This window comes from Parasteatoda tepidariorum, chromosome 12 (genome assembly GCF_982258835.1).
Source record: "Parasteatoda tepidariorum strain Cologne lab strain chromosome 12, Ptep-v5.0, whole genome shotgun sequence".
In the NCBI taxonomy this organism is placed as follows: Eukaryota; Metazoa; Arthropoda; class Arachnida; order Araneae; family Theridiidae; genus Parasteatoda; species Parasteatoda tepidariorum.
In genome coordinates, this window is record NC_141766.1 from 43,405,894 (window position 1) to 43,426,970 (window position 21,077).

Sequence of the window (21,077 nt, forward strand, 5' to 3'; positions counted from 1 at the left end):
AAGTTGTGATGTAAGAAGTGACGAACAATATTTTAGAATAAATATCTTCCTTCTAATTTAAAAAATTAAATTGTAAAGTTAGTTGAAAAATCATCAAGTAAAAACATTGAAATTTAGTAGCGAATCACTTGATATTGATATTGCACCGTTTAAAGACCAGTTACAGTTATAGCTATTTAAGTTAAAATATTTTTTAGTGTTCAATCAGGAGATAGGTTTAAAATTCTTTATTTTTATATAATCTAGCTAATAGTAGTTGTAAATAAAATATTCGAAATGAAAGTCACATTTAGCATTCCATATTCCACTATTATAGCCCTTTATCAACTCTATCTTACCCCTTCCAATTTAAACAAAATATTGTTTACTGGTACTGTCAGCAAAGTTTTGAACGTTTGAGAAACTAAAAGCTATTATTAAAATGAACTATAGTAGGGAATAGTTGAGTTAAAATTTAGAATAGAATAATTTTGTATGCAGAAAAATTTTTGTTTCAGGTACGATTAGAATATTCCCTAGCAACTATTTTACATTGGTCCCAGTTGGGATCAAAATTAACTCAATATGGGTCTTATAAGAACATACATCATGGGACTTATATTTGGATGTGCTGTGAACTTAAAGTTCGTTTATCAATTTAAAACTTTATATAATGTATCCATATTAAGTTATATAATACTTTTAATTCTTGACGGATGTTTTTAGAGAATCAAATACAAAATAATTGATGTTTTTTTTGCAGATCAAAGCTTATTTTAAATAATTTGTCATTTTTTTTAAATGTTGTCTACTATTTTTCTAATAATAATTTAGGCTTTTAATTTTTCTCGACAAAAAGTTCTGTTTTATTTTATTTTTTAACTTTTTTCAGGTGTTAAGTATTTATTACTGAAATCCCTATGTTTGTTACTCATTGCTTTGGAACTTATATTTTTTAGATCATTGGATCGAACCCATTTAAGACGTAAAGGTGAATATTCTGAACGGGAGATTTTGCGCCCTGGTTTCATACGATTAACATTTCCATTTTTCATGCCTGATTCTGACATAAATTTTATTCTGGATGCTGTTGCAATGGTTGCAAAGAATGGTTGGAAACTTTTACCTCAATATAATTTTAATCCTGAAACAGCTGAATGGAAGCATAAGAAATACCAGGTACCTAATTTTTATACTTGTTACTAGATATTGAAATTATAAAATTATTATTTTAATTATTTTGCATTAAGCTTTTTTATTTAATCTAGATAAATTGAATAGTTTCTCTTTTTTTCATGTGTTTATAAAAACAATGAAAATTAAAAATAGGATGACAAAATTAAGTTTACATTTTGAATATGTTGTAAGTCATTTTTGCTACGCAGGCTATAGATATTTTTTCAATCATATTTTTGAAATTTAAATATTGTGTCTGAAATTTGTGAGTTAGCTTTTAGATCTGTACATAGTTCAGTATGCAGTTTAAATTTCTCTGGTTACTCTTTATTTTTTTAATACACTATAGTTTCTTTTTTATTTCAAAATTCTCACATATAATTCAAAAAGTTTGAGTTCATTTTTATTTTAAATTAGAAATATTTTTAACATCATTCATATTCTCTGTAGTTTACAACAAAATTTTTTAAAATTTATTTTTTAAGTTATTTGTGGAAACCATATTATTACATCAAAAGTTATTCAGCACTATGTGTTTTTCTTATTGCCATTTGTATTATTAGTACTAAATTTGCATGCCCAACTCTCAGCACCCAGACTCACATATCCTGTTGCTTTTAATTGGCCAAATTTGTTTAATGAAATTGTAATTGCAGAAAAAGGCATGCATAATAGCATTTAATTTAGCATATTATTTTCAAAAAGTAATTTTCTAGTATTAAAATTTTGTTTAATATTAAAAATATTTAAATTGATTCTTAGCCTAAAATTCCTTTAAACTAACAACATTATAAATCTAAAATGTTAGTCTAATTTTTTTTTAATTACTTGTGTGTACATATAACTACTTAAACTTCCTGAAGCTACTATAATCTCTTGTGCATGATTAAGATATGCTTAAGTTTTATATTCATTTGCATTTTATTATTTATATATACTGCTAATGGTAAAATATAATTCTGACAAGTTCTTGATCATTGTAATTGTAACTTATTTCAGTATAAAATAATCGATAATATGGAAAAGAGTGTTAAAATAAAGAAAGGGAAAATTTGTCAGGATTAACAAATTTCAACTCTAATTGTACATAATTTGTATTTCTTAATTTATTATGTGTCTCTCTGAAATGCTTGTTATACATATTATCTCTTTCTTTTACTAGAGATAAACATGTAGTCATCATTTAAAAAGAAATTACAACCTAGAATACATTATGTCAAAGTTTTCTAATCTTTTTTCCTGTATGAACTGTGTAATGCTATGCATATAAATTTTTTTAGGTGTTTCTTAGTAGAAAGTGGCTAGGATCTATATCTTATAAGGCTGGGCACTTCAATGTGAAAAATGAAACTTTTGAAAATATGAAGATTCCTAGTCATTCAGTAATATTTTTTATAGTATCTTGTTTAACATCCACTCTAATTTCAAATTTATGCCTTTTTTTAGATTTTATAGCACAGTTTATTTTGATATTTAACAATTTTGTACACCCTTCTTTGCTTTCTTGATTTTTTTATGTAATATTATTTAATGTCTAAGTAAATATATATTTTATTAGTGATAGTTTAATTTTTTGTTAAAAGTTTTATTTTAAAATTTAAATAATATCTAACTACATAACATGACAGTTTATAAATTTAGGAAATTGTTTTAATTTATTTTAAACATATTTTTTCTTCTTTTTTCCAATTTCATATCTGCTTATTGAATCTTATTTTTGAAACAATAATATTCAGCTGGGACTGGGCGATATAAGAAATTTTATATATCGTCAGAAATCGTCAGTTTTGCATCTCGATATAGCGATGTATTGCGATATAGTATTTTTGAAATTCATTTACTTGTAAGGCCCAGAAAGTCGAATTTCTGTCAAAACTTCATACTCAGATTGATTTAAATCAATTTATGAATTTGATGTATATGTTTTGCTTAAGAACGATATTAATGTTATATTTTCTAAAAATGATTTTCGCAAATAGCGAAAGATTTCTTAGTTTAAAAATAAATAATAAAAAAATAAATACAATTGAAATTTATCAATATATTTACCTAACAATATAGAAAGAAAATTTAAAAAATAAGTTCATTAAAAATTATTTGTATGCTTAAAACAAAGTGCTAAATAAATTAAACAAAAAAAAAAACACTTTTAAAACAACACTATTTTTTATCATTATTATTTCACATAAATAATTAAGTTAAATTGAATAATTACCGAATTCTGAACGAAAAAACAAAGTAAAGTTTAATTTCTTAAAAATAAAAATAAAAGAATTATGATATTCGATAATATATTCAACTGACAATATTGAAAGAAAATTAAAAAACATGATTATACTCCTTAATAAAACGAAGTGCTAAATGATTTTAAAAAAAGAAGTCGCAATCCCAAACATTACTAATTTTTTTGAATAAACAAAGTTGATTGACTTATGTCCAAATCCAAAAGAGAAAAAATAAGTTTTGTTTTAATTTTATTTATAAAAATGAAAACAACTAAAGATTTATAAATTTAAAATCAGTAATAAAAACCCATTAAATTATTATTTTATCCAAAAAGTTTTTAATAAAGTAAAAAATAGCCTAACAAATTTAATTACTTATTAATTTAATTCTTTATGGGCACCTCAAATTAGATTTCCGTTTGTAATAAATTCAATAATGTAAAATAATACTTAAACATATAATATCAAAATTTATTTTCTCATTTAAAAATAAAAAATAAAGTTTTGTTTCAAAAAAAATTTACCTAATTAATTAAGAAACACTTTATATATTCTTTTCAATAATAGATTACGTTCAGAACAAGGTAACGACGGTGATCACAAAGTCAGTCCCACTGAAAATAATCTACAAGAAACAATATCAAGTCGCGACAAAGAAGAAAAAAACTAAGAGGTGCGGAAATGAACATGCGAGATCACGATATATATTCTCAAAACTGATTCTGATTCTACCGCTCATCAATCAAGGCCATTTCAATATAACGATACGAACATCGTCTTCCTCAGCGCGAGTTGGCATCGAAACGTAAGAGATCTTTGCGTATCTTATATCGCTATATCGTACGTCTTCTTTACTCGACGGCTTAAATCAGATTTCTGATGCTTCTCCTGGAACGAAAGTCGCTGTCTCGGCCTGCTGATACAGGCGTTAAATCGATATGTCGCGATATATAGATTTATAGCCCAGTCCTAATCTCAGCATTTTTCTACGTAGAATTAGCTCAAGTGTAACAAGAAAGTAATATTCATTGCTTCACTACCCAGTATTATCTGTTATTATTCTGTAATTTTTAATTTTAGAGGTCTTTTTAAAGCTATTTTGTGGAAATTATTTAGTACAATCTATTTATTTATTTGACTTAAATATTGATCGAGTATGAAATAATTTTGGAAACTTGATGTGGCTACTGTATTTGAAAAAGCTGTAGTTGTTGATAGTCATATGTGTAATATAGTTTTATTTTAAGTTTTTTTTAATCATTCCAGATATTCGGAAAGTCATACTTGAACAGAATGGTTTTATTTACCTACAGTTTACTTATCTCATCATTAAGAATATGTGAAAAAAGCATGAGATATATCTTAAAAATTAGTTGAAAAGATTAAAATAAATTCATTTAAAAGTTCGCTGTAAAAGAAAGTTAATCTAAAATTATAGCAGTATTTATTTAAATATGACACAATCCAAATTATGCTGGGCAGTTATATTTATTTATATATATATATTTTTTAAAATTTTCTGAAAGACATTTCATCAGTTGTTATTCTACAATATTTATTTTTAGAGAATTTTTAACAGCTGTTCTTCAGAAATTATTATTTTTAGTACACTAAATTTTTTTGTTGTATTCATTCTTTTTACTTACAAGTGTGATTGACTCTGAAATAATTTCTAGGAACTATTAGCTGATGCATCCACTGTATTTGAAAATGCTGTTGGGGTAAGTATTATCATTTGAATTTATACTATTTCAGTAAAAAGTAATTGAGGTAAAAAAAAAATTCTAATATGAATGATTAGGTAAAAATTAATGGTTCTGTCTTACTGTTTTTTTAAAATAACTTTTTTTGTTATTTAATTACCTATTTTGACTCACTTTAAATTCATGTTTAAGCTAAATGCTATTAATATCCAAACTAGCTACCTAAATACTTATATTTTTAGCTACCAAGTTTTCCCTTAAAGAACGGAATTCCAAAATTGTTATGGAGCAATTTGACTGTTTTCAAAAGTCAATGAATGTGTCTTATCTAAAAATTGTTTGAAATGGCTCGATTTATTTTAAGTTATGTAATATATAAATTTACTTTCAATTAACTGAATAAGTTTATTTGAAGTTTAATAATGTGTTAGGTACGTGTAATAAAATTAACTAAAAAATATTCAGCTCATTACAAATTTGTTCCATTTAAGACTTGATTTTAATGTTAAACAAATCCCTTTGTATTTCCAATGTAAATTTATGTTTTTATTAAGTTCTTTTTATTTTTTCCTTCACAATTGATACAATGATTAAATTTTTTCATTTTATTAATAATTTGTATGGTATATTTATTATGTTAGAAGCATTTATCAGCATTTTTTAAAGAATTTTATTTGTAATTAAATAGGTAAACACAAAAATTAAGTCTTGAGATAATTGATCTTTAAGTCAGTCATACCTCCTCACTTTAAAAGGCTGAATTAAGAGTTCTACAATTTTTAAATAACAGCCTCTAAGATATGACATTATAAATACACAACATATTATTTTAAATTCATTGACATCGATTTTAATAAATCACTATATTTATTATACCTTGTGATTTTATCAGTTTATATTTCATTGCAGGAGGCTTCTGTCCTCCTGAGATCTAATTCCACACTTTCTTTTAATAAAATGTCTAGTAAAAAACATCTGCAGGGACTCTTTTTACAAAGAACTCAAAAATCCCAATTCCAATAAACCATATCTTAAACAGATTCTCAATGTCCCTCAGTGGCCTGAGATGAAATCTGTTTCCATGTTTCGTCTGATATATGGACACAATTTCCTGAATGAATATCTATGTCACATCAGCATGATTCTGATCCTTTTTTGTATCTTGTGTGATCTCCACAAAGAGATGGACTTTTCTCACCTATTTGGATTCCCTGCTCTTCATCGGACATCAATCTTAGAACGCTTCTGGACTACTTGCTCTCATTTACAGATTTATTGTTTTCTTTCTAATATTCAATTGTCTTTTTATGTGCCATTGGAAATTTAAAAAAACATCTTCTAATGCTTGTTTGTATTTAAAAGGTATTACTATAATATTCTTAAACAGAAATTGTATTATTCTAGGAAGCCTCTAGAAAGTTCACACCTGACCAGCAGTTAATGTTTGATTCTGAGTCCTCAAGTTTGAAATGGTTTTTGTTGCCCAGTGAAGCAAAACAGTATATGATTGGAGAAATTATGAAACATATTAAAAAACCTGTGTTTGTTGTGAGAAACACTGCAAAAGTTCTTCAAAAAGAAACTTTAGATGTTAATAAAATAAACAATAACTGTGATCATTTAAATGAACAGGATGAAAATTGTAACTTCAATAGTTGCTTAAGAACTGAAGAAAGAAGTTGTATTTCACAAAGTGAATTAGAACATAATAACAATAGTTGTAGCTTATCATGTTTTATAGCAAAGTCTTCAAATTTAAATCAAAATAATATTTTAAATTCTAGAAAATGTAAATGGTATTCTCCACCCACTGCAATTTTCAAACCCTTTTTAAAAGTAAGTTTTTTGTTTTTATTATCTTTTATTGGTTTTACTTTTCAGTAATTTCAATAATTTTATTTTACGGAATTATACTAAATGTGTAAAAACAGCTTGAATGTGTAATAAGAATAGAGTCTCATATTTATATTTTTTTCTACTTTATCGAAAAACTACTTTTAATTTTTCATGAAAATTGCCATCTGTTCACAAAAATACTCTTAAAATAACTGTATTTGTGAATGAATCAATATAATATTACAAAATTAAAAGCTCATTTAGGGATTTCTCATATTTTTGCTGTATTTTCTATCAGGAATTAAACTACATAATATAATCAAATGTGTTAGCTATTTAATTGGTGCAACTATACTTATATGAAAGTAATTTTTCTGTAATATGTTAATTGTTGAAATGTTGAAACTATGATAATCGTTTTTATCATAGTTTCAACTCTTTATCTCACAAATTATTTAGGCACATTTGTAAAAAAAAAAAATTTAAGAAATTTCTCTATTGAAAAACGTATTCAGAAATACCAACTTATTAAACTTTATGGATTTTTTTTTCTAAAGCAAAATTTATGTTTTTAAGTATGATTCATGTTTTAGTAAATTGATGTAAAGTTTTTTTGCCTCCCACTACTTATAAATTATCTATAAAAATCCATTAGTTGGTATTAGATGATAAGTTGGTATTAGAGATGTAAAATTTCACTTTTTTTCACTTATTTTGTGTTGAACCTTCTAGCATGTTGCCAAGATTAGCCTAAACTCTGCAGGTCTTCAGATTTTTACCACTTTATTATATTTTTGGAGAAAGCAGAGCATCTGGTATCACTGCATATTGTAATTTGTGTTTGCCTAATGAAAATGTAACCTAAGTCTAACCCCATAAATAATTCACATATTGAGTAAATTGTTATTTTTGCTTAGTGGAAAATATGATTTGCATTTACATCTAGAGAAGAATTTATTTTTCTAGTTATGAAAACAGAAACTATTAAGATGAAATGGAAGTTGATAAAAGAGTTTAGAAGATGATTTAACAGAAGAAAAAAATTTTTAACAGCTCTAATTAATTCATAATTTATAAAAATTATTATTTTAAGACCAGATATATTTTATTATCAAGTGCTATTTTACTGATTTTCGAAAATTGAATATATATCATGAGTGATAAACTTTTTCTGGTTTCACCTGTATCTGCTTTAGAAAAATGATCTTAAGCCATAGTGCTTTTAATCCTTTATCCTAATAATTTAACACATATTTTTTTTAAAAATTTATATTACGAATTAATTGATAAGAAAATTAAAACATTTATTTTGAAAGCTTATTTGCTTAGATTATATATAAATTAAATTTTTATAATAATTATATCATTAAATTATTTTATTAATACAGTTACTAATTTTTATCTTGCCAGTTCAATTTTTATGTTGGAAGAAAATGGCATTATGACACTTAGGTATTTTGCATCAATAATACTTAAATTTTACATTTGACCATCTAGATCAAATTATTTTCTGATAAGGTATCTCCTTAGTATTTTAGATACATTGTAATTTAAATGTAATATTGGCTTGTTTTTAATCTGAATGAAGTAGATTGAAATATTTTAGATTGAATTTATATATAATCTAGATTTATTTTCCAGATTATAATTTAAATTGGAAGAAACAAAAGCATGATAAAAGCATAAATAATAGAAAAAAATACATTATTCAATTTTCTTAAATTTTCTCCTTTCATTATGAGATTTCTAACTGTATATTTTTAATTTGTATTCAAGCAAAAACTTGTTTAAATGCATTATCATATTGAAATTTGCAATAAATATCTGTTGTTCTTTTTATTTTACTTTATTAATAATTTGTGCTATTGTTATTGATAAAAAGGTATGGACTAGAATTTGAAAAACTAAGTTAAGATTATATCATTGTATGATAGAAATATGAAACACAACTGTACAAAGTTTTAGTATTGCAATATCTAAAAGTATTATAATTAGCTTCATCTAATTTCATTCTATAAACATTTTTGCTACCACTTCTAATAGATTAATTCATATCGTTGTTACAGCACTGAAATTATCATATTTAAACATGTGATTTATTGTTCTTGTTGATCATCTTGCATTTTATTAATTAACATTTCTTTTTTAAATCATAGTATTTGTATTTTTAGGCTGTTGGCATATTTGACATGATCAAAGATGGCGATAAAGTTTTAGTGTGCGTATCTGGTGGTAAAGACTCATTATCTCTACTGCATACTCTTCATCAGTATCAGTATTATTCTCGTAAAAAGGTATTAACTCGTTGAATTTTGTAAAATTAGATTTGCAAATGAAATGTTATGCTTAAATATATTTTCATTGCAGGGTGTACAGTTTGAAATAGGTGCCATGACTGTGGATCCCAAGAGTCCATTATATGACCCTAGTCCTCTTATACCATATATGAAAGCTCTTAATATACCTTACTTTTATGAAGAACAAGGTTGTCATAGTTTATATTTTATTAAACAGTTCATTGTTTTATGTTTTGTTTCTAACTGATTACATTTATTTTTTAGATATAATAAGCCAAGCTGCAAGCCTTGATAAATGTACTTCCATATGCAGCTTTTGTAGCAGATTAAAAAGAGGCAGAATTTATGCATGTGCTCATAAAAATGGTTATAATGCTATTGCCCTTGGTCAACACTTAGATGACTTATCTGAAAGGTACCAGATATTTTTTATAACCATTTTCCTCCTTGCAATCTTATAGTGTTTATTTGACTGTGTTTAGTGTTTAAGTCCCTCAACTACTTTGCATGTTTCATACTAGAACTTCCAATATGTAAATTCTTTTTTAAAAAGTCTATTTTAATATAATTATTTTTGTAGTTAGTTATTTTTACATTAAATAATCTTAATATATTTTTGAAAGAAATATGAATTCATTTAATTGTTAATCTTATGAAAGTAGCACATTATGTTTTTGTGTTCTTCTCTGTACTTCATATGTAAACTATTGAAAATGTGTTTAAGTCTTCTAGGAAATTCTGAACTTTTTTTAATTTTTCATAAGCAACCAGCAAACTGGAAAATTTGTGCAAAAAGATAGTCAAAAATAGGCCAATAAAATATATATATATACAATGTACAAAATATATATGCAATGTACAACAGCAGTGGGCAGCGTAAGAGAGACACAAGACTTAATTTTGAAAAAAGAAAATTAAAATTATGAGGCAATGTTAGGGAGGCAGTATGCAGGAATGCAGAAGGATTTGCATGAGACCACGAAATAATCCTTATAGGGAGAATTGATTGATTATGTCATCATTCATAGCCAATTATTGATCAGTTATGATCTTAAAATTAGTCTTCCTTTTTTGTTGTCAGAAACAAAACACATACACATTCTTCAGTTTGCATTATAAATTACAGCCAGCCTAAAGTGCAGATTTTTTTTACTGAAATATAAATGTATAAGAAAACATGTTTGAAAATGCATTCAATAATAATGGAACATTGAAATATATTAATTTTTTTAGAGGAGAGATAATTTAAAATTGTTTAATTACTTTGAAATCTACTTATTTAAGCCATTATGGCTCATGTCTTACCAGTAATTTGAAACTTACATATTTAATAGTTTTTTACTCACAATAACAAAATTTTATTTGGTTCATCATGTTTTATTTATGTATGGTTCATTATTGTTCTCAAGTAATACCTTTATCTAATGCATACCTATTAAAAGAAATGGTACCTTCCTCAGAATAGATACATAATTTTTCTCAAAAGATCTTTGAGAATATATGACATTTTTGGAATTACTAATATTCTAGAAGTATTTTAGAATAACTTATATAGTAGTGATACTATTATAATATCACTGCTAATTTTTGTTGATTTTTATTTATATATTTATTTACTTTTTGCTTGTTCAAATTCTTGAGAGATAAAATTTTTTTTTTATTTATTTATTTTTTTTAAATATTTATTATACAGGCTTGTATATAAAACAATTTTAAATGAAACTTTTTTTGTTTAACAATTCATTTAAAAGGGTGGAAATTTTTTTAATTACATAGTACATAGTTTATATCAGGTTTTATTCATAATTATTTATCATTCTTCTGAGTTTAATAGATTCTTCTTGAAACATACCACTTTGATTAAAAATTTGATTAATCACTTACAGTAATTAATAAAACTGATAACAATTAATTGCTTTGAATACTAAATTAATCCATGTGTGATTATAACATATTTAAATAATGTTACAATAATTAAAAAAGATTTTAAAAGTATTTATATGTCATTGAGCAAACATAGCTTTATGTTTCACATTATAGCTACAATTATCTATAAAAATTGTTAATTTGCTGAAAAAATAATAAATTCTGTTCATTAGTTTTGAGTTTATGAAACAGTATTTTTTTAAAGTATATTATACAAAATATTTTATTTAGTTTATATTGTGTGATACAGATTAATGACCATGAAATCTGAACGATCTTATAAATCATTCTCACAAAGACAGTCATAATTTAGAAAAAAATAAATAAATAAATAAAACTTAAAGTAAATAATTTTAAATATTATTGTATTCTCTAATAATATTAGGACAAAAAAATCTCTTAATCAATGCAATTGAACAGTTGAAGCTTAAGAATCATTTCTCGCTTCAGCATCGCTCCCTCATTTTATACATTTGTCTAGATGACAGATTTATTTATGCTCAAAAATGGTAAATAGGTGTTATTAATTTTTCAAATCAATAATTTCCCACCAAATAATATTTCCTAATGCAATTCTGAATGTGCTTTATTTTTTATCATTAAAGTATGCTAAATTGTATATGTTATACACCTTTACGAGGTAACTTATTGATTGTCTTCTTTTTAGCTTCTTAATGTCAGTTTTCCATAATGGTCGTTTGAGAACTATGAAAGCTCATTATACAGATAAGTAAGTTGTTTTTCCAGATTTTAAACTTAGTAGTTTCATTTGTGAATTAATTTTAAATGGAAAATTTTTTATTGGTTTTAGACCTCATATTAATACTGGTTACATATAAATATCACAATAATGCTATATGCTTTATTCAAAAGGGTTAATATTTTGTCACAATTATGTAGAATGAAAAAATTTCTGCCTGCCAGTCACTAACTGTTTTTTTTTCTTCTAGAAATTCATTTCAGTACTACGCACACTGTGTAGTGTAATTAATTGCATACCCTGTTTTAAAAAGTCATACACACTAATCATGACACTATTTAATTATTATGTCTTTTGCTAATTGAATGGGGATAAAAAAACATTTTTTCCATATCTTAACAATAGGATTATCTTTGGTTTTCTTTAAAACTATGAATTATAAATGTGCTGTAGCCTAAAGTCAATATCATACCATCATTATAAATTTAGCTATTTGTTAAAGAAGTTAGGATATTAAGAATTATTTAATACTCTATCATAAGAGTGTTAAATAATTATTAGATAAGCTATAAAATAAGTTTTGTTAAATAAAACATATTTAATTTGGGAAATTCTCTTAGTTCAATTTACTGAGTCAAATTGAAATATGAGAATTGAAAACATCTTATTTTCATTCTTATAATTTTCTTTGCAATGGTGGGTGTTTATTTTTTTACACCTGATACAGTTTTATATTATAAACAAAATGTATAAAAATACTTTATTTATTATGTTAGCAAAACATTATGATGGTGATGTTTTAAGAGTTTTCCAGAATACTATTTTCTGAGGAATTCTAATATGATTCTTTGGTCTTTTTTCATAGAAATACAATGTCAATCTTGCTTTTTTTCATAAACCATATTGAACAGTGTAGTTACACAACAGTATGCTATGCAAAGAAGCATTCTTCAGTAAAACTCAAAAGGAAACATAAATTATTAATGATAAAAAAGAATGCATTGTTAAACAACTAACATTAAAAGACATAAAATGAAACTTTGCTAAATCAATGTAATTAATAAGGAATAAATATTACAGTTGAAATATTTAATTTCATTAGTAATGTCATTATGTAGATGTCAATGACCGAGCACTTGCCTTGTTCTTTTTGTATTTTAAAATGAATGAAACATATTTGGTCATTTGTTTCTTTCTTTAGTTTGCTGTTTCAAAATTTTCAATATTCAAGGTCCAGCTATTCCATATTCTGCTATTTGATATAGTGTATTATGTAGTATTGGATGAAAGTTTTATCTTATTATTCGATGTTTAAACATAAGCTTTTATGATGTGTAAAACAAAAAATTGCTACTGTTTTGCAATGATTCAGTAAGAAATATGCTGATAAATGCTAAAATGAATGTAAAACTTCATCTAATATTTATCCCCATTGTCCCTCTTATTAATTTGTTACCCAGAACCCCTTTATCACCTTTCCTATAATAAATGCATCTTACTTCATCTGTCTACTTAAGAAATTTTACTTTAAGATGTTGAAAATTGTTTGGTTTTTCTGAACATTAACTGATTAACAGAAAAATTATTTTGAATTTAAAGTAAGCTTTTTAACATTAGCAATGATAGGAAATTCTAGAAGAATACATTTTGAAAATTAGGACTCTCTATGTACAGCAAAGCTGACATGACTTTAACATTTCTCATTGAAATTATTCATCTATTCTTTCTCAAATTGGTAATTTTATAAAATAATAAATGATTTTCTGTTTAAAGAAGGTACTAACTTCGACTTTTTGTTGTGGTTGGAACACACCACTCTGATTTGACTTTATAGACTATGAACCTACTAACTAAAGGCTCTTATTGTTCAACATTTTGATTTAAAATTTTATTAGTAAATAAAGAATAAAATTTTATGCTTTAAAAGCTGTAATAAAATTGTTTTGAAAGGGTTAGTGACTATTATTTTAAAATAAACCAATGTGATATGAATAACTTAAATGCAAAATCTACTAACTGCTCCATAAATAATATATATATGACACTCAAAACCTAATACTTTCTATAAACCCTCCAGCTATGACAGAATTTTTATAGTTTCACTTTCTATAGATTCCAACGGTTAGTTAAGATAAGCAAAGAGAGTTTTTTCCAGCACTTCATACAAATACGTTAAAAAGAGATCATAAAGACTGATAATTCTGATAAAAATTTTGTTTGTTAAAAATTTCTCTTCTTTAATTTATCATCACTGGAAAAAAAAATTTGCACAAACATCAAATGTTAGAGGGTATGTGTATACTTAAAACTCAGTTTTTTTTCCTTCAGAAAAAGCAGTTAGCATCTGTGCTAATCATATTTATCTGGCATATTCTGCTCGCAAAAACTAAATGTGTTTCTGCATATGCTTTTTTTTTTAATATTGGATTTTAATTTTTAAAAAAATCATGTGTATGAATTCTAAATTTGCTTCATTTCCATAAAAAATTACACTAAATCTGTAAAAAAAAATTTGCTATTAAGATTAAAATGGAGACCAAGTATTATTACCCATTTATTATTAAAAGGCTCCGAAAGTTGTTAATCATGTCTGTTGTAAACAAAAGATTAATTATTTTTCTTATTTATTTAGCATTCTACACTAATTGTGTTTTTAATACTTTTTTCATATATCTTGTAGATCCTCATCTTTAAGAATTATTAGACCACTTGTTTTTGTCCGAGAAAAGGATCTTCGAAGATTTGCAGAACAGGTATATATTACATTTATATAATGAAACCTATAAGTAAGAATATAATATATTGGTATAAATGTGTAGGACTTTGTTCATATATTTGAACTAATTAATATTGTTAATTTTTTCATAGTTTAGTTTTTATAATGTTTAGGATATAGTTTTTGCTTAAAGATTTTATGTTTTCAGCAAAAACTTTTAACCGGCACGGTTAGTTTAATTATCTTGTTTTAAAACTAAACTTACATTTTGTTTAAATATAATTGTAATTCCATATACCGTAATTTATGGAAGAAAGGTCGCGGCGCTTACGAGTTTTAAAATTTTAATTGCGGCGTTTACGATATTTTAAAAAAAAATTTTAAATTTTTCAAAAAAAAATTTTTTTTAATCAAAATCGTTGCGAATTATGGCAAAAGATGGCGCCACTATTGATAACCAAATACCCCTTAAAGAAAGTGGGTTGATCTCGATCTAGTTCCCACCAAACCGCGTGGTTGATAGCTCTTTCACATTTTTTCTCACTTTGTTACAACGTGCTTTATGGAGAAATTAAATTGCGGAAAGTTTTCTTTTTAGTATTTGTTAATATTTATACATCGTTGTTATGGACGCGACTTATAAACTGATATCTTCTTATTTAAATAAAAAGAGGTATATTTCCAAAAAATAAATAAATTAAATTTAAAAAAATATTTATAAAATATAAATATGTAGTACAGTATGGAATCCGAAATTCGGCACTTAATCCGACCAAATTTTTTTTTTTTTTTTTTTTTTAAAGAAATTTTAATGATAAGAGGGAAAAAAAATAAATAATATTTCTTTTTATTTGGAATTTTTTTCTCTTGAAGGAAGTAACTATATTTTATCTTTTAAAAATAAAAACATGAAGAGAAAAAATAATAAATCTGTGTCAAACAAAACATCTGTTCCTAAAGCAGTTTAAAATAAACTGAAATTGAAAAGTAAAAACATCTGCATTTCCAATGAACAAAATAAAGAAATGCAAGTTGGGAAAAACTGATGAATCAATCTTGACAGCTCTGCAAGTGCTTTATTGGTTTGTCCCCCCACATTTCCCTCTTCTGTTTGACTATAAATTAGCCGCACCCTTTTGACATTGAAACTTCTTTCTCACTTGGTGTACAAAATGAATTCTATCCCTTTTTGCTGCTTTTTTTTTAAATTCGATTTATTTATCCTTTTATTGCTTATTAACTGTTACTTTTTTTGCTACACTTGTTAACTTGGTTTTTTTTATCGTTATTAGTTGTTTGCTTCTTTTTTGTAGTTATTCATTGTTAGGTTCTTTCCATTAATTGTTACTTTTTTTGTAGTTCCTTGTTAGCTTTTTTTTTTCCGAGGTGAGCATCTTTTGTTAAAACAAAATGTTATGTAAAAGAAACAACGAGAACAATGATCTCGCTCTGAAGAAGAAACGATTATTTCTTTTTCGGATTATTTCATCTTGAATTATTTATCCTTCGGATTATTTCTTCTTGATTATATCATATAGATTATTCAACTGAAACATTTTAATTAATGAAATTTATAAAGATGGGACAGTTTTAAATTCACCCCATCAAAATCTACAATTGAAACTTAGCTAAATTGGTTCTTCTGAAATTAACAGCGTAATTGAATTATCGTAATATACGGGCGCCATATTGGAATTTCCGGATGAGATCCAAAATTCTGCAAATTCCGAAATACGGAATTTCATCGGTCCCGTGAGTGTCGAATTTTGGGTCCTATACTGTAATGTAAAAAAAATCATTTATATTAAAGTAATATAAATATAGTTATTTAAATTTTTTCCTAACGATGGCACCAACAGCCGATTGTAACATGTTGTTCTGAGCAGTTTGTCCAAAATATACAATAGCAGATTACATTATTAATTTTATTATAATTATACATTTATAAATTTTAATTTATATTTTAATTTAAAACATTAGTAGTATTTATAAGGAATTAATGTTACATATTCACTTTTGCCGCTAAATCGTTATTATGGGTGCGGCGTCTACAACATGTGCGGCGTTTACCATGATTTTTTTTCTTTTAAGTCTCATTACGATAGGTGCGGCGTTTCTTCCATAAATTACGGTAATTTTTATTTCAATATTGGTTTTCTGATGCGAGCAAGCTCTAAAACATATTCTATTCTATTTTTATGCATTTAATAAATGAATGTTATTGTCTATGGTGAGAAAGGGATGGCTTGTGCTTCCTTAAATTTCATAGCAAATATTTTCGTCTATCCTGCCTTGCATTGGTGAAAAAATTAATGTATTTCTTATTTTATTCCCAAAAATAATTATTGCATTAAAAAACATTTCCATGTTTAAGTAAAATCTTTATTTTTCTTTAATAAGAAAAAAGACATTCATTCATTTACTCTTAAATATTAAATTATAATATATATATATATATATATATTTAAAAGAAAGAGAAAACAAAAACCCATTTATAACTTAATAAATCAAAATTCTTTTAAGAAGCTAAATCCCTAGTTGATCAATGATATTTTCTTTAAAAAAATGTTTCAAATTATTATTAAATAATTTTTCATGTCATGAAACCTGAATTCACGTACAATGTTTCGTTAAAATTTTTCTTTTTCGTTTTATTTCCTTTTTAAAAAATAAAATAGTTGACTGGTTTATCCGATTGGTTTAAACTGTTGTTCATAGTAATCTTTTTTTTTTAAACCAGACTTGTTTTTTTTTTCTTGGTATAAAAAGAAGCTTTTCTGTTTATTTAATTTTCTGAAAGCTTTTTATTTTAAGTTATTAGCAATTTTATTAAATTGCATTTATCGAAAGCAAACACAAATATGTCATTTTTCAAGGTTTACATATTCAGGGTTGTTGACTTTCTATAGTTATTTAAAAAGTATATTTAAGTGGTAGCTTAGTTTATAATTTAATGTATTATTCTTTGTTTTGTAAATTTTATTAAAAGTTATTTTCTACACTACTGCATGTAAAGATTTTGAAAGTTCATATAAAAAGCTACTTCGTTTGCATTTTTTCTTGGTGAACTTTTCAGAATTATGGCAAAATCAACCAAATTCTGAAAGCTTTTTTTTATTGTCTACTGCTCTATAAAATATTTTGCAAAAGACCTAGTGGTAGACAGCCCTGCATATCATTGTAAATATAAGAACTACCTCTAGAAAATTTCTTCTACTGGTAGCTAAATTTATGTTTTACATCACTACTTGTAAAGGATTCAAAAGTTTATACAGTCAAACCCCGCTATAGTGAATACAGTTTATAGTGAACTCCCGGATATTGTGAACAAAATGTTAGGTCCCTTGCCTTGCTATACACGTATAATGTTATTTTTTGTGGATATAGTGAACCAAAAAAGTGAGGAAGTTGGATATAATGAACTTTTTTCTGTCTTCAATTGATTTTTTTCCTCATTTTTTTTGTAATAATTTTGAAATTTTTACTTTAAAATAAATACATGTACCGATTTTTGAAACAATCTATAGAGGGGAATTTAGTGATAAGCTTCTTTTATCTCACTTTCCCATCCCTAAACAAACCAAGCAGATATTTCCAACCCTCCTGGCAGATAATGCACCTGTAAGGTGTCAGTGGGATCAATATGCATTTCCTGTCAGGATTGCTCATCAACTAAAGATTACTAATTTTTTTTTTTTTTTTTTTTTTTTTTTTTTAGTAAGCAAGACGAAGGGTAAAGAAAAATAACACATTTTTCGCTACTAAATAATATTTTTCAGTCATTTATTTAAATAACGTGTAATAAAAAGGAGGAGTTTGGGAACCATTAGTTAAATTGCCTGCGTAACGGATATAGTGAACCAAAATTTCGGTCCCTTGAAGGTTCACTATAGCGGGGTTTGACTGCATTAAAAAAACTTATTTGTTTCCTTTTTTCTCTTGGTAACTTTTTACTATGTTGGCAAAATCAATAAAATTCTGAAAGCTTTGTTTATATTGTCTATCACTCTATAAAATATTTGCTAAAATTGTAGCAGTTGGCAGCCCAGCATATAAAACTGTAAAGCATAACAGCATATAACTGACTGTAAAAATATCTATGTAAAATAAACTAATGCATGCAAATAAGTCATAACATCTTTAAAAAAAATGCTTAAAATAAAATATACTGTGACCAACATCATGTTCTGGTAGTTTGTAAAATTACTTGAATAAAATAATTAATGCAATTAGAATTTTTTCTAACATTATGCACGTAAGACTTAAAAGCATTTATCTGAATAATTTATTTATTTATTTTTTAATTTTGTTTGTTTTTTTTATTTTGTAAGTTAAGTTCGTTAGTTTATAAATAAAGTTTTTGAGTTTTGTTAGTTTATTTTAATTTTTTCTGTTATGAATGTAAACATATTTCTTTTGTATATATACAGTATGTTTTTATCATTATAGTAAAATTTAAAAATTCATTTCAAAATAAAAAAATATGTTATTAGTATTTTATTTTATTTTTATGAGCATTTTATTGAATGTTGAAGAACTTTTGACAATAAGTCTAATGTTATACTTAATGCTTTATTCTGCTAAAATAAATGACTAAAAAAAAAGGATTTTATTCTATATTTATTTTAAAATCAAAAACTAAACAATATTTTCAAGCAGGGCTCGAAAAAACTCAAAACTTTTACCCGTCCCCGAGGACGGCTAGTCCAACAATGTACCCGTCCTCCTTTGAAACTGACCCGTCCCTTTTAAATAAATAAAAATATAATTTTCTCTTATTTATTACAAGCATTTATATAAATTGCGCAATGAATTAGTAGTTACTAGGATTACAAATACTAGGATTGCATTATACAGTAATAAAAGGAATACTAGGTTACTAATAGGAACCCAGTATTTCTTTTATAAAATAATTTATTTCTTTTATGAAATAATTTAAATGGCAAATGTCAAGTTATCTGGAATGTCAATTTATCCAAGGGTACTGCGTTTTTTAAATGAATCAAATATGACGTTTGCCAGTTCCACAATCAAGCTAATGATTTACAGAGGTTACTGCACAAAGCTCTGAAAAGGGTTTTCCATTTAGGTAGATGTTCATAATTGCGTTTAACGCTTCTTGTTTAAGATCAGTAGGTAATGTTTTTTTTTTTTGTAAATTCATTGCTGAAAAGTCCCTTTCAACCGCTGCAGTACGAGAGACAAAGAAAACATCAATTTCAACATGCTCAGTATGTTGATATATTTCTAGATTAGAGGGTCATTTTAGGAGTGAGGCGCTAGACTCTTGAGAGATAACAAAAATTGAAAATGTATCACCAACATTAACGGGAAAATGGCCGTCCGCACAGACGTCAGATTCGAGAAATTCGTTGTCCGCAGGGAATTTTTGACCGCCAAGGACGGGCGGACGGGTGGTTTTTTGAGCCCCGTTTTCAAGTACTAAATATAGTTTTACTATTTTTTATGTAGTTCATGCAGCATGTTCCTTTTATTTTTGAATAAAAAAAATATTTTGAATTGATTCAAAAGATAAAAAAAAGCAAGAATAAATTATTTTATGAAAATTAATTGATACTGACGCTATTATACAGGGCTAATTTATGACATAAATGTAAATAATACTTAAGTGTGATAATTTCATTTTTACTATTAAGCAAGAAATTCACTACTTTAAATGCATTGCAAAAATATCATTTAGATATTAACTTTTAATCTGTATATTAATTAGACTTGTAGTGTATTAAACATATCGAAAATCTTCAGTAATTATTCTTTTTAATCATGTTAGAATAATTATGGAAAAATTGTGACTATTTTTTAATTATAAAACGTTTGCATGGAATTCTTTTTAATGGTTTATATTTAATTTTGGTCTTAAAATATTTTTTCGCCTTTTGTTTGCAATAGACAGAAAAATCAGGTTTATTCTGGAAAAACATGCTTTTTTTTTGTTTGTTTCATCCTATTTTTTTCTAACCCTGAAATAAATGCATTGACCCAATTTCTTAATTCTTTTATTTCCTTTTTAACTTGCAGAAAAAATTGCCTGTGATACCAGAAAATTGTCCAGCCTGCTTTGAAGCTCCAAAAGTAAGTATAAGCTAACAATGTTGAAACAGTGTTAGAATATTTCAAATTGTTTTATGTTATTAAAATTTAGAACATTACTAAATAATATTCCTTTCATAAAAAAATTCCTTTTATAAAAAAATTCCTACATTTAAATTACAATTCAGTTAATATTTAATTTGCTGTCTCAGAATTTTTTTTAATTAAACTTTGTTTTGTACCTTTTGTTTTTATTTTTTCTATTATAATAAAAACACAAATTTTACTTTATATACATATGTATGTATAAAGAACAAATTCTTGAATTATCTGTTATAAATTTCTTATAAGTTATATTATTAGCTGTAATATGTTTTTAGAAACAAATAATTATCTTCATATTTACTTAGTTTCAAATTTTTAATCGAATTAGAAATAGTTAATTGCATACCACCAAATCTCCGGAAG

The 21,077-nt window shown here is 25.4% G+C and overlaps 1 protein-coding gene across 1 annotated transcript in view; it reads left to right on the forward strand.

Moving 5' to 3' along the window:
- Nucleotides 1–21,077, forward strand: part of LOC107455864 (uncharacterized) — a 39,097-nt gene that overhangs the window by 15,980 nt on the left and 2,040 nt on the right. Inside the window, exons 11-20 of the mRNA XM_016073586.4 lie at nucleotides 939–1,158; nucleotides 2,436–2,537; nucleotides 5,057–5,101; nucleotides 6,488–6,919; nucleotides 9,091–9,213; nucleotides 9,287–9,404; nucleotides 9,481–9,631; nucleotides 11,810–11,872; nucleotides 14,523–14,595; nucleotides 20,598–20,651. Coding sequence (XP_015929072.1) covers nucleotides 939–1,158; nucleotides 2,436–2,537; nucleotides 5,057–5,101; nucleotides 6,488–6,919; nucleotides 9,091–9,213; nucleotides 9,287–9,404; nucleotides 9,481–9,631; nucleotides 11,810–11,872; nucleotides 14,523–14,595; nucleotides 20,598–20,651 — 1,381 coding nt within the window. The remainder of the gene's footprint in view (nucleotides 1–938; nucleotides 1,159–2,435; nucleotides 2,538–5,056; nucleotides 5,102–6,487; nucleotides 6,920–9,090; nucleotides 9,214–9,286; nucleotides 9,405–9,480; nucleotides 9,632–11,809; nucleotides 11,873–14,522; nucleotides 14,596–20,597; nucleotides 20,652–21,077) is intronic.